Below are 19,600 nucleotides of genomic sequence, written 5' to 3' on the forward strand. Positions count from 1 at the left end.
TCGGAGGCAATGACGAGGGGAGGGGGTCAGGAGGCTCCTGGCTGGCAGCTTGGACTGAGCTCAGGACCATTTGCAAGGGGGGACCGAGGGAGCAGTGAGGGAGCCCCTGGCTGGCTGCAGGGTGGGTGAGGACTGAGACGGGGGGAAGCCCCAGAGAATAGTGGCTCCAAGGGGGAAGCCTGAGGATACAGCCCAACCCAGGGCTGAGATTCTGTAAAGACAGAGCCGCAGGTGGGGCTAGAAACCCGCTGGGAAGCACTAAAAGGGGCCACTAGAGGATAAAGTGGAGATTCCACTACTTTCCTAGGGAACCATCCCAGCGCTTCCCCAACCATCCCCATCCCAGCGCTTCCCCACTCTCCTAGGGAAATAGTTTTTCCTAAGATCCAACCTAGACCTCCCCCACTGTAACTTGAGCCCATTGCTCCTTGTTCTGCATCTGTCACTACTGAGAACAGCCTTTCCCCAGCTCTTTGGAACCTCCCTGCAGGAAGTTGCAGGCTGCTCTCAAATCCCCCCTCACTCTTCTCTTCTGCAGACTAAACAGACCCAACTCCCTCAGCCTCTCCTCGTAGGTCATATGCTCCACCCCCTAATCATTTTGGTCGCCCTCCACTGGACCCTTTCCAATGTGTCCACATCCTTTCTATAGTGGGGGGTCCGGACACAATACTCAAGGTGTAGCCTCACCAGAGCTAAATAAAGGGGAACAATCACATCTCTAGATCTGCTGGCAATGCTCCTCCTAATGCACCCAAATATGCCATTAGCCTTGTTGGCTACAAGGGCACACTCTTGATTCATATCCAGCTTCTCATCCACTGTAACCCCCAGGTCCTTTTCTGCTGAACTGCTACTTAGCCAGTCGGTCCCCAGCCTGTAACAATGCTTGGGATTCTTCCGTCCCAAGGGCAGGACTCTGCACTTATGCTTGTTGATCGTGATTTCTTTTGGCCTAATGGCCTAATCCTTCAATTCGTCTATCCCTGCCCTCCAGCATATCTAAGCAGCCCTGAATTTCCCATGGAACGGGAACCTCATTTTCCAGCCAGCTGTGGTTTATGAGTGCAATCCACCTCTCTTTTCTCTGTCACAGCCTCTTTTTCTCTAGAATCAGCCTGTGCTTTCCCCATCTTTTGCCATTAGTATCTCTTGTCCCAAGAGTTCAAAATCAGCAAGTCTGGGCCCAACCCAAAGTTGTGAGATTGACTGAAAAAACCCACAGAATTAAAATAAATAAACCACCACCAAACAACCAACCAATAGAGCTTGGGCTTGTTTATTCACAGTTTTTTGATGGCTCTAAGCGTTGGCTTCCCAGCTCTCCCTCCCCAACCCTCAGTCTAGAAAGTGATTTTTTGCTTTTGCCTAAACCTCAGATTCCCATGTGTCACGTGATCCAGGAGCTTGAGGCTTTGTGAAACCCACCCATCCTCATGAGACTTGTCCTAAAATCCTGTGAGATTTGGGTCCATGAGTCTCATCATTGCCAGATCTTGAAGTTTGACATGGGGTTGTTAATGGCTTTTCGTAAGTTCATACATCTAGGAGCAAAGTAAGTCGCCAAGAATCAGAGGATGGGGGACTCTACCCAGACTAGCAGTTACTCTCAGAGCCCTGGTCTACACTAGGGAGTTTTTTGAAATAACTCTCCTTATTTTGAAATAACAAGTAGAGTGTCCACACTACTCATAGACTCATAGACTTTAAGGTCAGAAGGGACTATTATGATAATCTAGTCTGACCCCCTGCACAGTGCAGGCCACAGAATCTCACCCACCCCCTCCTAGAATAATCCTCTCACCTATACCTCAGATATTGAAGCCTTCAAATACTTTGAAGACCACAAGATGCAGAGAATCCTCCAGCTGTGATCTGTGCCCCATGCTACAGAGGAAGGCAAAAAACCTCCAGGGTCTCTGCCAATCTACCCAGGAGGAAAATTCCTTCCTGACCCCAAATATGGCGATCAGCTAAACCCTGAGCATGTGGGCAAGACTCACCAGCCAGACAGCCAGAAAATCCTCTATAGTAACTCCTATCAACCCTCCATTGACCTATTTCCCACTGATAATGAATGGTCAATTAGTTACCAAGATCATGTTATCTCATCAAACCATCCCCTTCATAAACCCATCTAGTTTAACTACTGTGCCTGCTATTTCAAAATAATGGGATGGTTATTTTGAAATAAAAACTCCTGCTTTCTACGAGAAATAATGCTAAATTCGCTAAATTATTTTTTAAAATAGCGGTAGTGTGGATGCTTCAGTGCTGCTATTTCAAAATAACGACTCTGAGTCAACTGACAGAGATGCAGCCGTGTTAGTCTGGTATATATGGTTGTGCCAATTTTCTTCCACAATTGATCTGAGGAAGTGGGTCTGGCTCACAAAAGCTCATCACCTAATAAACCATCCTGTTAGTCTTTAAAGTGCTACATAGTCCTGTCTTTTGTTTCAGCTACTCTAAGTCAAGGTAGCGTGTCCACTTTAAGGGAGCTGGCCTCAAACTCATTTCGAGGCTTCCCCGTAGTGTGGACATGCTATTTCGAAATAGTTACTTTGGAAATTGTTATTTCAAAATACGTTATTTTGAAATAATTTCCCCAGTGTAGACATGCCCAGAATGATTTGGGGGCTGTGATGGAAAATCAGCTGAATATGACTTCCCAGGGCTTGTCCACACAACAAGCACAACAGCTGTGTAACTGCAGCCTTGTTCCTGGAGTGGCACCTGATAAAACTTGAACTCTATCACGTCTCAGACTTCAAGACTTCATAGCGGCGACAGCTCCTTATCCCATCCGTACCAAGGCAAGAGACATCCCAGACCCGTGTGTGACATAGGGCATTGGGAAACCCGTCTCATCATTTCTAATCAAATCTCTCCACCGTGAAACCCATCTCACAATTGTCAGGCTGATCTGATGATTTTCAGAGGAGGCCTGTAGCTTTTCAGGTGGATTCCATGATTCTAAAGCAAATCTCAGGAGGTTGGAAGTCAGCTACTGATATTTTTCAACCAATCTTGTGGTTGTCAGGCTGACTCCGGACGTTTTAGCAAACTTCCCCATTCTCAATCAAGCTGATGGTTTTTTTAAAAGTCAATCTTGTGAATTTCAAGCAGGTCGGGTGATCTTTTCAAGCCAGTCTCACAATTGTTGGCTGATTCATGCTGTGTGAACCACTCACCCAGGGGATGTCTACACTACAGCACTAATTTGAACGAACTTAATTCGAATTAGTTAATTCAAACTAAGCTAATTCAAACTAGTGCATCTAGACCTAAAAACTACTTCGAATTAGCGTTTTGCTAATTCGAACTAGCATGTCCACATTGAGTGGACCCTGAACCGAGGTTAAGGATGGCCGGAAGCAGAGCCGGCAGGCATCAGATTAGGACTTAGAGCGTGGAGATGCTGTCTCAGGCTAGCCGAGGGCTGTGCTTAAAGGGACCCGACCCCCCCCCCGACAGACAGTTCTATGGGGTGCCCCGCTTGCAGAGCAGTCCTGGCTTGGAGTGCCCTGAGTGCCCACACTCGGCACATCACAGCACTTGGCCATCAGCCCGGCTGCACTTGCCGCAGGCTGCCATCTGGGGTGTGTGTCAATCGGGGGGCTGCAGGAGAGCTTCCACCCCGAGGAGCCCGCAGAGCCACCCCAGTCCTCCCCATTGGGGGCTCGTACCCCATTCCTCCCTCACCTCCTTCCACTTACCCCTCCCTAACCCCCCCTTCCTGATGTACAAAATAAAGGACACGTGTGTTCAAAAATAGAAACTCCCTTTATTGAACAAAACTCGGGGAGATTGGGAAAAGGAGGCAGTAGAGGGGAAGAGAGAGGGTGGGAGAGGGGAGGGCAACTAAAATGATCAGGGGTTTGGAACAGGTCCCATATGAAGAGAGGCTAAAAAGACTGGGACTTTTCAGCTTAGAAAAGAGGAGACTGAGGGGGGCTATGATAGAGGTCTATAAAAGCATGAGTGGTGTGGAGAGGGTGCATAAAGAAAAGTTCTTCATTAGTTCCCATATTAGAAGGACTAGAGGACACCAAATGAAATGAATGGGTAGCAGGCTTCAAACTAATACCAGAAAGTTCTTCTTCACAAAGCAAATAGTCAACCTGTGGAACTCCTTGCTGCAGGAGGCTGTGAAGGCTAGAACTAGAACAGAGTTTAAAGAGAAGTTAGATAAATTCATGGAGGTTGGGTCCATGGAGTGGTACTAGCCAGGGAGTAGGAATGGTGTCCCTGGCCTCTGTTTGTGGAAGGCTGGAGATGGATGGCACGAGACAAATGGCTTGGTCATTGTCTTCGGTCCATCCCCTCTAGGGTACCTAGTGTTGGCCGCTGTTAGCAGACAGGCTACTGGGCTAGATGGACCTTTGGTCTGACCCAGGACGGCCATTGTAAGCTCAGGGCTCAGGGTCTGGGGTCTCAGTGGACCACCTTGATTTTCATGCAAACCTGCTCCTGGGTGGCCAGGCTGGCAGCTCTCCTGCCCTAGCTGGCCACTTTCCTGTGCCTAGTGCGGAGGTCATGGTTGAGGTCCACGATGTCTGCACTAGACCAGGTCGGCGCCCGCCTCTTGTGGACCTGGGCAGGCTCTTGGGAGCCGCCAGCCTGGTCCCGGGAAGAGGGGGAGGGCTGGGTGGCAGCGGGTGGCTGGTTCGTGCCGTGCCAGGTGCAGGGTCTGCTGGCTGGGTGCTGGCAGGCTTGCACCTGGCACGGGCACCGTAGTCAGCCCGTGCCCCTTTAAGGGCTCCGTGGCCGGGAGGGGGACAGACAAGTTTCCCTGGTGGTGCCCAGAGTGGCCACCAGGGCAAGCTGGGAAGGGCTAACCTCCCACTAGTTGGAATTAAGGGGCTACACAGCCCTTAATTCGAACTACTTAATTCGAACTGGGCATTAGTCCTCATGGAATGAGGTTTACCTAGTTCGAATTAAGCGCTCCGCTAGTTCAAATTAAATACGAACTAGTGGTTTGCCTGTGTAGCGCCTATTAAAGTTAATTCAAACTAACGTCTGTTAGTTCCAATTAACTTTGTAGTGTAGACATACCCCCATTTCCCACCCAGGCTCAGGATTATGCCAGGTCTGGCTAGTAACAGTTGGCTGCTTTGGACTGGTCACACTGCAGCGCCCCATCCCCGTCCCACCCCGGCCAGCTCCCCACGCCCTAGTGAGCACACGCTGGGTGCGGCAGCCAGGGGAGGAGCACGGTGGGGTAGGGGCTGGAGGGTTACTGGAGCGGGTGTGACACTCTGGGAGCTCTCAGTCCGACTCTGACAGCCTCTTCTGTATGGTGTTCTTCACCCACTCGGCAGCTTTGCAGACGTTGGCGTAGACCCCAGGCTGTCCAGGCAGGCCACAGATGTCCCCCCCCCAGGAGACCACACCCTGCAGCATCCCGTTGCAGACCAGCGGGCCTCCTGAATCGCCCTGTGGAGACAATGCCAAGCGTCAGCAACCACAACCGCACCCCAGACACGGGGACTCATTCCCTCCACAGGGGGCACGCACACAGGGCAGACTCATAGCTTCCAGCAGGGGGCGGCAGGGTCACGCTGGCACTAAGCATGCTAAGGAGCGGTCATTGGGCTAGTCATGAAGTCGATACAATTGTATTGACTATGCGATTAGCGGATAAGGGCCGCTCTACAGAGCCACCACGGGGGTGGTTCCCCGAGCTGGCGTGAGCCCGGACTGAGCAGTCCTGGCTTGTGCCAGCTCCAGAGTGCTGAGCATCTGCCTGTGAAATGCCGTTGGGCCCTGGCCACATTTAAATGCAGAGTCACAGCATGGGTGGTTCCTGGAGCCGGAGCAAGCCTGCTCTTTCCCTGCTTGCACTGGGTCCAGCAACCCTTGTTCATGGGCCACTGCCAACAGGGCTGCTGCTGGAGCAGCCTCCTCTCCCTCCCCGTTGCCTCTGATAGGGCAGTGGGGCGGGGGTAGGCAGACGGCACTGCAGAGACGGTGCTTCAGCTGGCTCCCCCAGCACCGGCTCCTGTTCGCTCCCCCACTGCTGCCCCTCAGCAGTTGAGTACTCGACTACTCGCTGACATCCCTAATAGACACACATACCTTGCACGAGCCGATGCCGCCTTGCTCCACACCAGCGCAGAACATGTTCTCCGTGATCTTGCCTGGGTAAGTCTCAAGACACCTGGCCTGGCTGACGGTGTAGATATCCGCGCACTGCAGGACGTCTGTTGGCTGGCCTGGGCAATGGCAGGAAAAGAAGAGTTTCAATACAAGGTGCAGAAGAAGAAAACTTAGTGTCAGGCCCTCAACTGGTGTAAACCGACACAGATCCATGACCCCAATGGAGCTATGGCCCATTGACCCAGCCGGGATCTGTCCCATTGACTCCAGTGGAGCTATGGCCCATTGACCCAGCCAGGATCTGTCCCATTGACTCCAGTGGAGCTACGGCCCATTGACCCAGCCAGGATCTGTCCCATTGACTCCAGTGGAGCTACGGCCCATTGACCCAGCCAGGATCTGCCCCATTGACTCCAGTGGAGCTATGGCCCATTGACCCAGCCGGGATCTGTCCCATTGACTCCAGTGGAGCTACGGCCCATTGACCCAGCCGGGATCTGTCCCATTGACTCCAGTGGAGCTACGGCCCATTGACCCAGCTGGGATCTGCCCCATTGACTGCAGTGGAGCTACGGCCCATTGACCCAGCCAGGATCTGTCCCATTGACTCCAGTGGAGCTATGGCCCATTGACCCAGCTGGGATCTGCCCCACTGACTGCAGTGGAGCTACGGCCCATTGACCCAGCCGGGATCTGCCCCATTGACCGAGCTGGGATCTGCCCTATTGACTCCAGTGGAGCTACGGCCCATTGACCCAGCCAGGATCTGTCCCATTGACTCCAGTGGAGCTACGGCCCATTGACCCAGCCGGGATCTGTCCCATTGACTCCAGTGGAGCTATGGCCCATTGACCCAGCCGGGATCTGCCCCATTGACTCCAGTGGAGCTACAGCAGATTCCAATCATGTAGCGATCTGGCCATGTTCATTTTCCAAAAAAGATAATTGTGGGTGAAGAGAAAAGGCAGAAACCCCGCTCCCCAGTTTATGCCCAATGAATGTGTAACCCACATCGTCTGGGTGTGGTCACGCCCAACGGCATGGCAGGGGGCGCAAATTGCCCAGGCCCACCAATTGAAATTGTGGTCAGAGTAGTGCTCTGTGGACTCCGCGCAGCTCTGAGGGTTGGCTGCCTCAGCTCTGCCCAAGGCCCTGCCCCGTCAGTGATGCAAACCTCCCTTTCCTCCCCCCCCCCCGCTCCTTGCTCTGTTGCCCATGGATGCTCTTGGTTTCCCCGGGTGTTCAGAACAGTCCCCCTTAGTGACACAGTGACCAATTGGACAGAGAGTAATGACTCAGCTCTTCCGGTCTTAGCTAGGAGCCCCTTGGCTTCTCGCTCCTGCTCCAGAAGTTGCAGGTTCAGTTCTGCCTTTTGGCATTACACAGTTTCATGCAGTTCTAGCATTATGAGCCATTTTAATATTTCCCTTAGAGGCGAATTGCGTGCGAAGCTTTAGAACTGCCTTGCAAAGGAAGGGAAAGGAAAGCTCCTAAAGGAGGCCTTCCAAATGGAAACAAAATCTACCCATCATAGAAGACGGGAAGAACCCTCTGGAAGCATCGAGTCCAGCCCCCTGCCCCAAGAAGGACCAGCCCATCAAGCCTTTGCATCTCAGAGGGTTCACATGCAAAGGTCTTTCAGAATATTTGTTTTGGAATTGACCCCAAATCAGGGGGACAATTTGGTGGTTTCAAAGCTGCGTTTTTCACCAACGCTGATTCCCCCCAGAGAAGCCAAAGACCCCTGAGAGCTTGTTATCAAGGTCTCCAGAAGGAGCTTCCACCTCCTCCCCCTGAGGAACCCGACCTCGTCCCCTCCCCTCCCCTCTTGGCCCCAGCGTACTTTGGGTGGAGTTGATGGAGCCCCATCCTGAGACTCTGCATTGCAATCCAGGATCAGGACAATGGGTCGCCAGGTGGATTGTTTTCACAAAGTTGTTGAGCTGAGCAGGCTTCTGCAACTCCACAAGCATGAAGTCGTTGTCACTAGGGCTGCGGACGTTATACTCCGGGTGCACAAAGACATTTTTAATTGTTAGAATCTGTTCCGTGTCTTCCTTCACCCGTAGATCGTATTTCCCCAGATGCACCTGCAACGTCCTGCATGGAGACAGGACAAAGGAAGAACATGAGAACATAAGAGCAGCCATTCTGGGTCAGACCAAAGGTCCATCTAGCCCTGTGTCCTGTCTGCCGACCGTGACCAATGCCAGATGCCCCAGAGTGAGGGATCACAACAGGTAATCCTCACATGATTCCTCCCCCGTTACCCACCTCCAGACAAACAGAGGCCAGTGACACCATCCCTACCCATCCTGGCTAATCGCCATTGATGAACCTAACCTCCATGAATCTATCTAGCTCCTTTTTGAACTCTGTTAAAGTCCTGGTCTTTACCACATCCTTTGGCAAGGAGTTCCACGGGTTGACTGTGTGCTGAGTGAAGACAAATTTCCTGTTGTTCGTTTGAAACCTGCTGCCTATTCATTTCATTTAGTGGCCCCTAATTCTTCTATTAACAATATATGAGATCAATGGGTGGCTATTCAAGGGCCTGTAACATATTATTTACGTGCTTTAACGTGTTTTTCTAAATGCAATAAAGGTACCTGCTGAGTCCTAGCAAACAGAGTCAGGGCACACAGAGGGGAGGGGAAGGACAGATCTCTCTGCAGTATTGACAGAGCTCTAGAAAGGAAACCCCCATTGCTTTCAATGTTGAGGCACCCCATGGTTCTGGACACCCCACCTCCATTCCAGGGATTTCATTCTCATCGAGTAGTTCCCGGAGCCCCTCACAGCCCGTCTCTTCCACTCTCCAGCCCTCAGCTGGGGGGTGGGCACACTTGGGCGTTAGCCTTGCGGGGTGCACAAGGCTTGGGGCCTCAGCCATGTGGGAGGCGCTGGGACACAGGGTTCCAGGGTTTAGCTACTGGGCCCCGTGGACTCCCTGAACCACAGTGGGTCGCAGGCACACCCCTCCCCCAGCTTGAGAACGAACAGCATCCGGCCGGAGTCAAGGGAAAATATTTCCCACAGCTCCCCCCCATTCCATCCAGCTCCTCGGCCGCCCGCCCACGAGCCGGCAGCAGGAACCACACGATGTAACGCTGGGGAGTGCAGGGCCTGTTCCCTCCTGCCCACGCCGCAGGGCAGACCAATACGGGCGGCCCAGGCACATCTGCAGAAAGTGGCTGGAAAACCACAGCTGGTGCAGAGAAGAAAAATGCTTTGAGGGCTGGAAAACAATAGAGGTGGCTGGGGCTGGGTTGGGGGAAAAGAGGGAGACGTGGGCATGGATGGAGGACACCACGGGAGAAGATAAGATCTGGGGACGTGGGTAATTCCCAGGCATCCCCATCCCTCTCCACCCCCGCACTGACTTACCCAATGTCAATGTTGCAGTGTGCAGCAGTTAGCACCCACTTCGGGTGCACCAGGCTCCCACTACAGATGTTTTTGCCGTTCCTGAGGAGAGCCGCTTGGTAGGGCTGCAAGCCAACGCCGCAGAGCTTCTCCCCGAGGACTCGTTCTTCATTCTTCTCTGAGAATGAGGCTGCAATGGAGAGAAGCCATGAGCAGGAAAAGGGGTGGGGCAAGTATCAGGCATGTCCCCGAGGATTGGCTGGCCACAGGATGACTATGAGCCACCGCTCACACGCTTGAGACATTCATGCAACCGAGTTGCCCATAGGAGCAGGGCCTGGACTAGCGACCCAGGAGGCACCTTCATTTTGCAAGGTTCAAACCATTTTCCAGTCATTTTTTGGACTACTTGGCAGCCGGGACTTGAACTTTCACTAGGGAAGAGCCCTGGGGCAGGGAAAAGCCTTTTGCTGTTCACATGAAAATCCACCTGGATTTGCTGAGATGCTCCGGAGAGCAGGGGGAGTGGTCAGGGACTGGCCTTTCTAGGCTTTCCCGCCACACAAATAATTAAAACTGCCCAAGTTTTTCAGAAGGAATGTGTTCCCTCCAGAGACAGCCATTTTCTCAAAGTTGAAAATGTCTACGGGATTGTGTTGTATGGGATGCGAATGGTTTAAAAATAGATCGAAATGAGCTAATCGTCTGAAGAGACCAGCGGTTCCCAAACTTTTCGGCATCACGCCCCCTTTTTGATTTTTGAGAAACCCTCCCAAAAAAATCGCAGCAAAGCTTGGGGTGGGATTGACGGGGGTGTGTTTGGCTGGGTTGCCTCGTGCCCCCCCTGGAATTTCTTCATGCCCCCTCGGAGGGGCACACCCCCCAGTTTGAGAACCCATGGTCTAGACTATCAAACTATGTCTCCCAGGCAGGGCTGGATAAAGGGGGGAGCTAGCCGGGCAGCTGCCCGGGGTACCAAACTATGGGGGTGCCTGATTGAAGTGGTAAGGGGCACCACTTCAGTCAGGCTCCCCACATAGGTTGGTGCCTGGGGGGGGGCACCGCACATGCGCTGCACGCCCAGGGTTGCGGCGCCCCTTACCATGTCAATCAGGCGCCGCGTGCCCGGGGGTGGGACCACGCATGTGCCATGCGCCTGCTGCCTTGGGTGCAAGTATGGCTTGGTCCGGCACTGCTCCCAGGATGCATCCTGACCAGGGACTCCCATGATGCACAAGCCACTCCTCACCAAGAGGTGCCTGGTGCTTTATGGGATACGCAGTCTGGCCTTTGTGACTTTTTTGCTTGGTTGCACATTTTTCTTTGGAGATTTGCCATTCTATGAGCAATGATGCTCGATAAAAGTGACAGTTTTAAAAGCGCTTTACATTTTAAGACACCGAAATCTCAGTGAAACAGATTCCCCCTCCCCCTCCAGAAATATTTTTGTTTGTGGGAAATGTCTGTTTCCTTGTGCCTTGATTTGAGATAAAAGCACATTGTGAAATCATGGCTCCCTGCCCGTTCCGGGAACAATAAACACAAATTAGAATATATTAATTCCCTTATGTAACCTGGGGACTTGATAAAGGGACTGCCAGGAATTTTGCATTTCCTGAGCAGCAACTTGGCTTCAGGAAAATCTTTGAGACGTTTCTGAAGGGCCTGCGGTAAAACCACAGGACCCGCTCACCCTGCCCCATGTTGGCTTCTCACGGGGGGAGAGGGGGAGAGGCTTTTTCCTACCTGCCGTTGCCCCGGCGACCAGCACGGCAAGGACCAGCAGCTGCATGGCGGCGGTGGCGATGGACACAGTCAGTGGCGTCGCTGGGTTCACTGCAGAGAAATAGATAGGAAGGGAATCGTTGGCCCTGAGTGTCTTAAGGAGGGCGGCTGCCTCACAGGTAAGTTGCTCGCTCTGGTGTCAGGAAAGCGATGTTTGAGTCCGTTCTTCCTCCTACTTCCTTTACCCCTTGGCAGCCCTGCCTATCCCGGGAGGTTATTGCAGGGAATGGGGACGTGGGCGTATAGATGCGCTGTACGGTCTAATGCAGGGGTGGGGAACTTTTTTTGGGTCAGGGCCACTGTCCCACAGAAAAATCAGTCGGGGACCGCACACACGGGAGAAGCGGGGGAAAAACCCCTCGCTGTGGCCCCCGACTGAGTGGGAGAAAGACACTCCACATGCGCACCAGAGCCTGGGGGGGGGGGGCAGCCTGCTAGATTTTATGCACTCCAGCCCCCGGGGGAGGGTAGCAGGGGGTCTGGAGCACCAGCCTGGGCTCCCCAATGCTGTGGGGGGGGGGACCTGAAACCTGAGAGCTGGATCCAGGCAAGCCAAGGGCCACATCCGGCCTCCGGGCCTGAGGTTCCCTTCCTCTGCCCGGTTTTAGCCTCCCTTGCCCCCCAGATCTGATCTGTTGGGGCGGAAAGCCACAGGTCAAAGGCTTCCCTGAGCTGGCTGGAGCCAACCTGTTCTCCTTCAATGTGCTGCCACAATAACAAAGGAGGGCAACTCCCCCCAAACCAGCTTGTTAAAAGAGAAATGACTAGATCTAAGGTGCCCGCTGGCCTCCATTACTGTAGCACCTTGGAGCTATTGCCGTATTTCTCCCCAGAGCTCCTTCATGAGGCTGGGCAGGGCTACGATCCCCACCGTACAGATGGGGAAACTGAGGCACGGAGCAGCTACGCGATTGGGCCCAGGTAGTACAGAGAGGCTGCAGTGGCCCAGCAGTAAGAAGACAGCTGAGCAGTGAACCACCAAACCATCCGTCTCTACTGTGTGCCCCATTCCACCCCGTAATCATCCGAATACACAGCCATGCCCCTGTGGCAGCCCATTGTCTCCCCAAAACAGAGCACTGCCCCCTGGCTCCCCATAATTACGGAATCATAGAACACTAGAGCTGGAAGGGACTTCGGGAGGTCATCGATGCGAGTCCCTTGCCCTCCTGGCAGGACCTAGCACCGTCTGGACCATCCCTGGTAGATGTCTATAATCACCCCATTACATGGCGGTGCTCTAACTCGCCACCCAACCTTGCTCTTGCAACCTCCGCGTTCTCCTTTCCACCTCATCACCATGACTCTCCCCGCCAGCCAGCCTGACTGCGGGATAGCCCCTGCTTCACCTGTAACGCCTGGCAGGGGGCTTTCAGGAGCGGAAGAGGCTTCGGCAGTCGCGTCTTGGAGAAAGCTGAGGATGTTTTGGGACGGGTTACTTTATATCGCAGAGAAATGGCCCGGCCCGGTGAGTCATACCCGTGATTGCCATATCGGGGAAGCTGTCCCACATGTCGAGAACTAGGCACCTCCCTCCACCCCAATCCTGGGGATCAATGGGAGAAATCCGGTATTTGTCCCCACCTCTGTCCTGTGACTTGGAACCTGTTCTCCATGTCCCCAACCCCCACATCTAAACCTCCTCCATTGCCCCAAGCGAATCTCTGAACCATCCATCTAGCCCTAGAGCGTGGTCCCCAACGCAGTACCTACGGGCGCCATGGCGCCCTCCAGGCCATTTCTGTGCGCCCGCCGAGTGATCGGGGCCAGCCCCGCACCCTGGCACGTGGTGCATGGGCGGTGCCGGCCCCTGGGTATGCGGTACATGGGCTGTGCTGGCCCTGGGCGTGTGGCGTATGAGCGTGCCCACCCCTAGGCACATGGCACAGGAGCGGTGCCAGCACCAGGCGCGCAGTGCATGGGCGCTGCTGGCTCCTGAGTGTGCGGCACAGGAGCGGCACCGGACCCAGGAGTGCGGCGCATGGGTGGCACCGGCACCGGGCATGCGGCGTATGGGCGGGCCTGGCCCCAGGTGCATAGTGCAAGGGCAGTGCCGGCCCCATGGCGCATGGTACAGGCGTGGCGCTGGCCCCAGGCACGCAGCACATGGGTAGCCCCTCCCCTGGGTGTGCGGTGCATGGGCTGTGCCGGCCCCGGGTGCACAGTGTATGGGCGTCCCCTCCCCTGTGCACACAGCGCAGGAGCAGCGCTGGCCCCAGGTGCGCAGTGCGTGGGTGATGCCAGCTCCTGAGCGTGCGGCACAGGAGCGGCGCCGGCCCTGGGAGTGCAGCGCATAGGTGGCACCGGCACTGGGCATGCAGCATATGGGTGGCCCCGCCCCCGTGCGCGTGCACAGCCCCGCCCCCCGGCACGTGTGCCTCCCCGCCCCCGGGTGCCCGGCACATGAGTGGCCCGGCCCCTGGGCGCTCAGCAGCCCCAAAAGGTTGGGGACCACTCCTCTGTCTGGTATCCTGACTCGGCCTGACGAAGGCCGTTGGTCTGTGGCTCTGCTCTCACGTTGGTCTCCTTTCTCTGTGTCACGCTGCGCCCCCATATTTGTAAGGATACGTCCATAATGCGGAGTTATTTCGGGATCCTGGAAATATCCTGAAATACCTATTCCGCGTCTATTGAAACAGCCTGTTAGTTTGAAATAGATTTCGATATAACAGGCGTCTTATTCCAACATCCTGGTAACCCTTTCTATTTTCAGAATAGTGAGTTATTTCAAAATTTGGCACAGTGTTGACAGTGCCAAATTACGAAATAAGCTACAGGCAGTCCCCGGGTTACATGGATCCGACTTACATCAGATTCCTACTTACAAACGGGGTGAGGCAACCCCGCCCTAGCTGCTCCCCCCCAGCAGACCAGGGAGACGCGGAGCAGCTTTTCTCAGCAGACACCTCAGCTTGAGAATAAAGGACTGAGGGAAGTGAGGTGTGGGAGAATAAAACTGAGCTCTGGAGAAATGTTTGGCTAGAGTTTCCCCTACAATATGTACCAGTTCCGACTTACATACAAATTCAACTTAAGAACAAACCTACAGTCCCTATCTTGTATGTAACCCGGGGACTGCCTGTATTTCGAAATAGCATCGAAATAAGCTACACAATTTGCGTAGCGCAAATTGCATAGCTTATTTCAAGCTAAGGGTGCTGTGTAGATGCACCCTGATAGAATATGTTTTTTAATAGGAATATGTGTATCTCGAATATGCTTTGTGCAGAACAGGGCATGTAGCCTATCGTTCAAAAGCCTGTGCTTCCCTGAATGTGTAGTTTCTATTTGTATGTGTGTATCATTCTTGTAGGTGAAGTTAGAAGTATGAAGCATAAACATGTTTTATTAATCAGGTCTTCTAGTGAAAGCCATTAGTGGTATTTAGCGGACTTAATGGCCTGGTGCTCAAGACAATGATCAGTAAACGGTTTTGTTTTTCCTACCAGCCCAAGCTGTCCTACAAAGACATGTGACCATGCCACGTGTTGCTGGAATCCATCTTTAATGGGGAGACTGAAGGAGAATGAATCAAAGGATTTCTGCCCTGGGGAAATTCTATGTAAGGGGTGGGAAGCAATCACTTACTGTCTTCAGCTGGCTTTGAAAACTCCCTCTGCTGTTATTTCGAAATGTCCGCAGAGACATTTAAAGTGCTTCCCGGGGCTCTACGTCGAGGTAGCGTGTCCACATTAAGGGACCCTGCCTCGGACTAATTTCGAAGCTTTCCTGTCGTGTGGATGTACTATTTTGAAATAGTTTCAGAGGGTTAGCATGTCTCTAAAGTACTGCAATATAGAGGCCCATTTTCCTCTATAGGCTGTGCTCTTCAATGGGACTACATCTCCCATGATGCATCACAGTCAGGGATTCTCATAATGCCATCACCTTGGCTCACCACGAGTGGTGTTTCATGGGAGGTGCAGTCTGACAGCAAAGCTCGGTGGGTAGAGGATGAATTGTGGTAGCATTTCCCTGTCAATTTTTTTGTGATAGGGAGCAGAATGCTTTGGCTTTTGGACTGGACAATTGTAGGATATTTTCTGCTAAGGATATTCACATTTTGCTGCAGCTGAATATTTGGGCAGGCAGAATTTGCGTGTAAAGCCAACTTGCTCTGCCAGGGATTAAAACTATTGTAGGCGGCGTTGAGATTAACACTTCCAGTCAAGGATGCCTAGCACTTCCCTTGATCAAGCCCTGATTTCTGTTTCTGCAATCCTTGCCAAATGATAACTCTTGCGGCTGAGATTTCCACACTGGCTCTCTGACTGTGCATCGGAAAGATTCGGTTCTGCCATGTCCAGGAATGAGGTTCAGGAATGATAAGTCATCTGGGTAATGTTCAAACAATTTTCCAACCACTTTTCCATGGGTTCTAATGCCTTAGCAGCAGGGACTTGAAATTTTGTAGGGAAACAGCCCCGGATTTGGGAAGGTGCTATTTGATGTCTCCCCCCCCCAAAAAAATCCCAAGATTCGGTTAAATTAAAAACCTCTGAAAACCACAATTTACACATGCTCAGGAGAGCCGAGGGCGGGTTAGCAGCTGGAGTTTCGAGGCTTTGCCACACTACAGTTAATTGAAACTGTCAAACTTTTTCAGATGGAATGTGTTCTGATCGGAACACCTATTTTGTCAAAGTTAAAAATTTCCACAGGAATGTGGTGATTGTGATGCTAATTACTTTTTAAAAAAGATCAAAATGAAGCAGTCTCCTGTATGGGCTTGGCTTCACAATCGACCTGCATCTCCCATGATGCCTCACCACCAGGGACTCCCATGATGCACTAGCCTCTCCTCAGCAAGAGGTGCCTGGTTCTTCAAGGGTTAAGCAGTCTGACGAAGGCATTGGACATTATCAGAAAGGGTCATTTTGACTTGTTTTTTAAACAATTTCTTGTTTTTTTCATGTATCTTAAATGCATTTACATTAGAAAAGATGCTCTATAAAAGTTGTATATACTTTATAGATATAGACATAAATACATATCTATTTATGTATTTTAGGAATGTGTGCGTGTCTGTCTGTACATCTGTGAGTTTGGTTGTTCAAGAACCTCCTGGTGAAGCCAGTGGCCAGGGTGTGCGCCCCTCGCAGGCCAGGCCAGGAAGAAGCTGGTGACCAGGCTGCCTCCCCCGCCCCGCCCTGGGTCGGACCCTGGCAACACCAAGGTCAATCTTCTAGGGTGCATCTATCTTGCGCCCACAAGTCAAAATCAGATATGCGATTTGTGTTATGCAAATTGTTTCTTATTTCGATCTAATTTCAAAATAGCTTATTTCGATATGTCCCTTGACTCTTGTGGCATCAGGGTTACAGGGACGTCGGAATAGCGAGCCCATTATTTTGAAATCTATTTCAAAATAACGGGCTGGTTCTAAAGACACGGAACAGCTATTACAGGAGTCCTCGAAATAGCGCCGTGGTCTAGACCTACCCCTAATTCTCTGATATATTTCAATGTAAAGACATTGAAGTGCTCAGTGAAGCAGGTTTATTTTCTCCCCTCGCCCCCTCCCAAACATTTTGTTCTGTGGGAAATTTCAAAATGGCTTCCATGAGGCCTGATTCGGGATGAAAACAGCTTGTGGAACCCTGGCGCCCAGCCGGCTCTCCTCGTACTAAACAGCAACAGGACACACAGTGGAAATGTGTCCCTAAGCGCAGTTTCTATGGGCCTGTGGTGCTCCACCAATATTCTGGAACAAGGGCCTGGCTGCTCCAATGGGCAGATATTTTCAGAGCCGAACTGTCCATAGGGGAGACCGAGGCTACTGCCCCAGACCACTTGCTTTGGCGGGCCCCCACGCTTCAGGGCGATGCAGGGGCCAGGTGGCCTGGAGGCCTAGGAGCCAGCAGAAGTGAGCAGTCTGGCCCTACCTTGCCTCTTGCTAGCTCAGTCCCCTCCTCTGAGCGATGCCGAGAGCAGGGGGATGGGGATGGGTGGGCTAGGGCCGGATCGCTTGATGCTCCCCGCACCAGGCCTCCTTCTACCCTCCAGACCATCCTGGACCTTGTGTCCCCCTGAAGTATGGGCCCCCCCAAAGCACAGGGCCCACAACTGTTGCGTTTGGCCGCCCTATGGAAGGGCAGGCTCTGCTTGGACCCATTGTGAGCACCATGAAGATGAAACAAACCTGGCGTCCAGGAGAATATTAATTCCCTTTCGCAAGCAGAGGAAATGATCATGAGACTGCCGAGAATTTTGCATTTCCTGATCATCAACCTATCTTCTGCAACCTCTCTGAGACACGCCAGGAAGGGCCTGTGATGAAACCGCCGAACCCTCCCACGCCGCCCAAAGTTGGCTTCTCGCCAGGCTCTTTCCTACCTGCTGCTGCCCTGGCGACCGGCACGGCAAGGACCAGCAGCTGCATGGCGGCCGTGGCGATGGGAACAGTTGGCGGTGGCGCTGGTTTACTGCAGGGAGAGAGTGACAGGGAATCGTTGGCCGGGGGTGTCTTGGGGGGGACGGGTGACTCACAGGTGAGGTGCTCGCTTAGGAGTCAGGCATGAGCAAGATGTTTTCCCGCCCCATAGCCACCCTGCCTGTACCGTAGGGCGATAGCAGAGCCCCACATGGATAAACACACTGGGATCATGTGATGGCAATGGGGGGGGGCCGGTCTCCCCCAACTCAGCTCCATCATCCACTTCCACCCTGTCCCTAGCTCTGCAGGGGCATGTTCCATGTCTCCACGTCCCAAATCTCAACCCAGCTGACAAAGATCTCCATGAGCCGGCCTGAGCCATCCCTTTCCCCCTAGCTCTCCCTCTCATGTATGGCCCCAACCATAGAGGAACCCCCCCCCATGGCCAGCTTGATAAGGCCAAGTCTGCTTTGGCAAGTTACTGCTCAGTCAATCAGTCCCCTGTGCTGGCGGTGTCCGCACGGGCAAGGCACTTAGTGCGTGCTAGCAGACCCGGGGCTCTGCGAGACCCGTAGCGCTTGCTGCGCTGTGGCTAGCATGCTCGGGTGCCAGTGTGGACACGGTGCACCCTGACTAGCCAGTGTGGACACGGTGCACCCTGACTGGCCTGATCAGCTGTTTGTCGGCTCAGCGCGGCAGCCATGTAAATTTAAATGAAGCCACGATTATTTAAATCGCGGCTTCATTTCTCTTTGCCAAACAAACAAATCTACATGGCTCTGTCGACGGAGCCATGTAGTTTAGACGTACCCTAGGAGATCCCCAGCTTGGAGCCATGCCGAGGTGTGGGGCCTCAGCAGCGTTTGGAGAGAGAAAGCTGTTGGGCTCCAGCTGTAGGAATTACAATATCTACGGGCACATCTCTAGGTGCATGACTGAAAGGGGCCATGACTGGGACGTACCACAAGGCAGGGTCAAAGTGAAGGAGCTGTGAAACCAGGCGTGGCCAGCAAACCACCTGCAGGCACCACAAAGCACTCGCTGATGTACTTGGGGGTGACCCCGCCTCCACTCCAAAGATCCCCAGGGATACCTCGAGGGCTCCAGGGGCATCCAACAGGAGGAGAAAGCTGTGCCCAAGTGTGCTGAGCAGGAGAGGGACCCAGGGACCAGGGCCAAAGGAGGACTTGACATCCCTAGAAACTCATAGCCAGGAACTGTTTTGTAACTGCAGAGACGAGCCACTTGCTGGCTGGAAGCTGTGGATGATCACAGAATCCTAGAGTCCCAGGGTTGGAAGAGACCGCAGGAGGCATCAAGTCCAGCCCCCTGCTCAAAGCAGGACCAACCCCAACTCCGTCAACCCAGCCAGGGCTTGGTCCAGCCAGGACTTAAACACCCGTAAGGATGGAGATTCCACCCTCCCTAGGGAACCCATCTCAACACTTCCCCATCCTCCTAGGGAAATAGTTTGTCCTAGTCCTCTCCCTCTAGCCATTTGAGACCTTGCTCCTTGTTCTGTATCTGTCACCATCAGCTTCCCATCTGTGCTCTTAAAGGTACAGCTGCCCTAATAGCCAACCTAGGTCTCCCCCTCTGCCATTTGAGACCTTGCTCCTTGTTCTGCATCTGTCACCATCAGCTTCCCGACTGTGCTCTTAAAGGTACAGCTTCCCTAATGCCGTCCTTGTAACCCATGTTAATTGTAGTTTTGCTCCTTTACAAATGTTATTTCTATTTCTTTTATTACTGCGAACATGTCATAATTCCTCCGTGGGATCATTGTGCAACGCACCACGCCTTCATTTCTCTGTGTTATCATTGTGCAATGCACCATGTCATCATTTCTCCACATCATTGTTGTGCAATGCATGTCACAGCACTATTTGTTTTTGTTTGAAAAGCTAATACTCAAAATCCTTCACTTGATTATTAGTTATGGGAGTTAGCAATTCCACTGGTGTTCCT

At 52.9% G+C, this 19,600-nt stretch overlaps 1 protein-coding gene across 1 annotated transcript in view; it reads right to left on the reverse strand.

The window, feature by feature from the left end:
- Window positions 1–3,710: 3,710 nt before the first annotated feature.
- LOC102446142 (transmembrane protease serine 9-like) overlaps window positions 3,711–19,600 on the reverse strand; it is a 44,064-nt gene continuing 28,174 nt past the window's right edge. Inside the window, exons 7-11 of the mRNA XM_089772735.1 lie at window positions 11,218–11,389; window positions 9,493–9,661; window positions 7,949–8,205; window positions 6,085–6,221; window positions 3,711–5,442 (exon numbers count right to left, since the gene is read on the reverse strand). Of these exons, the coding sequence (XP_089628861.1) occupies window positions 5,275–5,442; window positions 6,085–6,221; window positions 7,949–8,205; window positions 9,493–9,661; window positions 11,218–11,389 (903 nt within the window). The 3' untranslated portion in view covers window positions 3,711–5,274. The remainder of the gene's footprint in view (window positions 5,443–6,084; window positions 6,222–7,948; window positions 8,206–9,492; window positions 9,662–11,217; window positions 11,390–19,600) is intronic.

Source organism: Pelodiscus sinensis, chromosome 22 (assembly GCF_052426305.1).
Source record: "Pelodiscus sinensis isolate ZL-2025 chromosome 22, ASM5242630v1, whole genome shotgun sequence".
Classification (NCBI taxonomy): Eukaryota; Metazoa; Chordata; order Testudines; family Trionychidae; genus Pelodiscus; species Pelodiscus sinensis.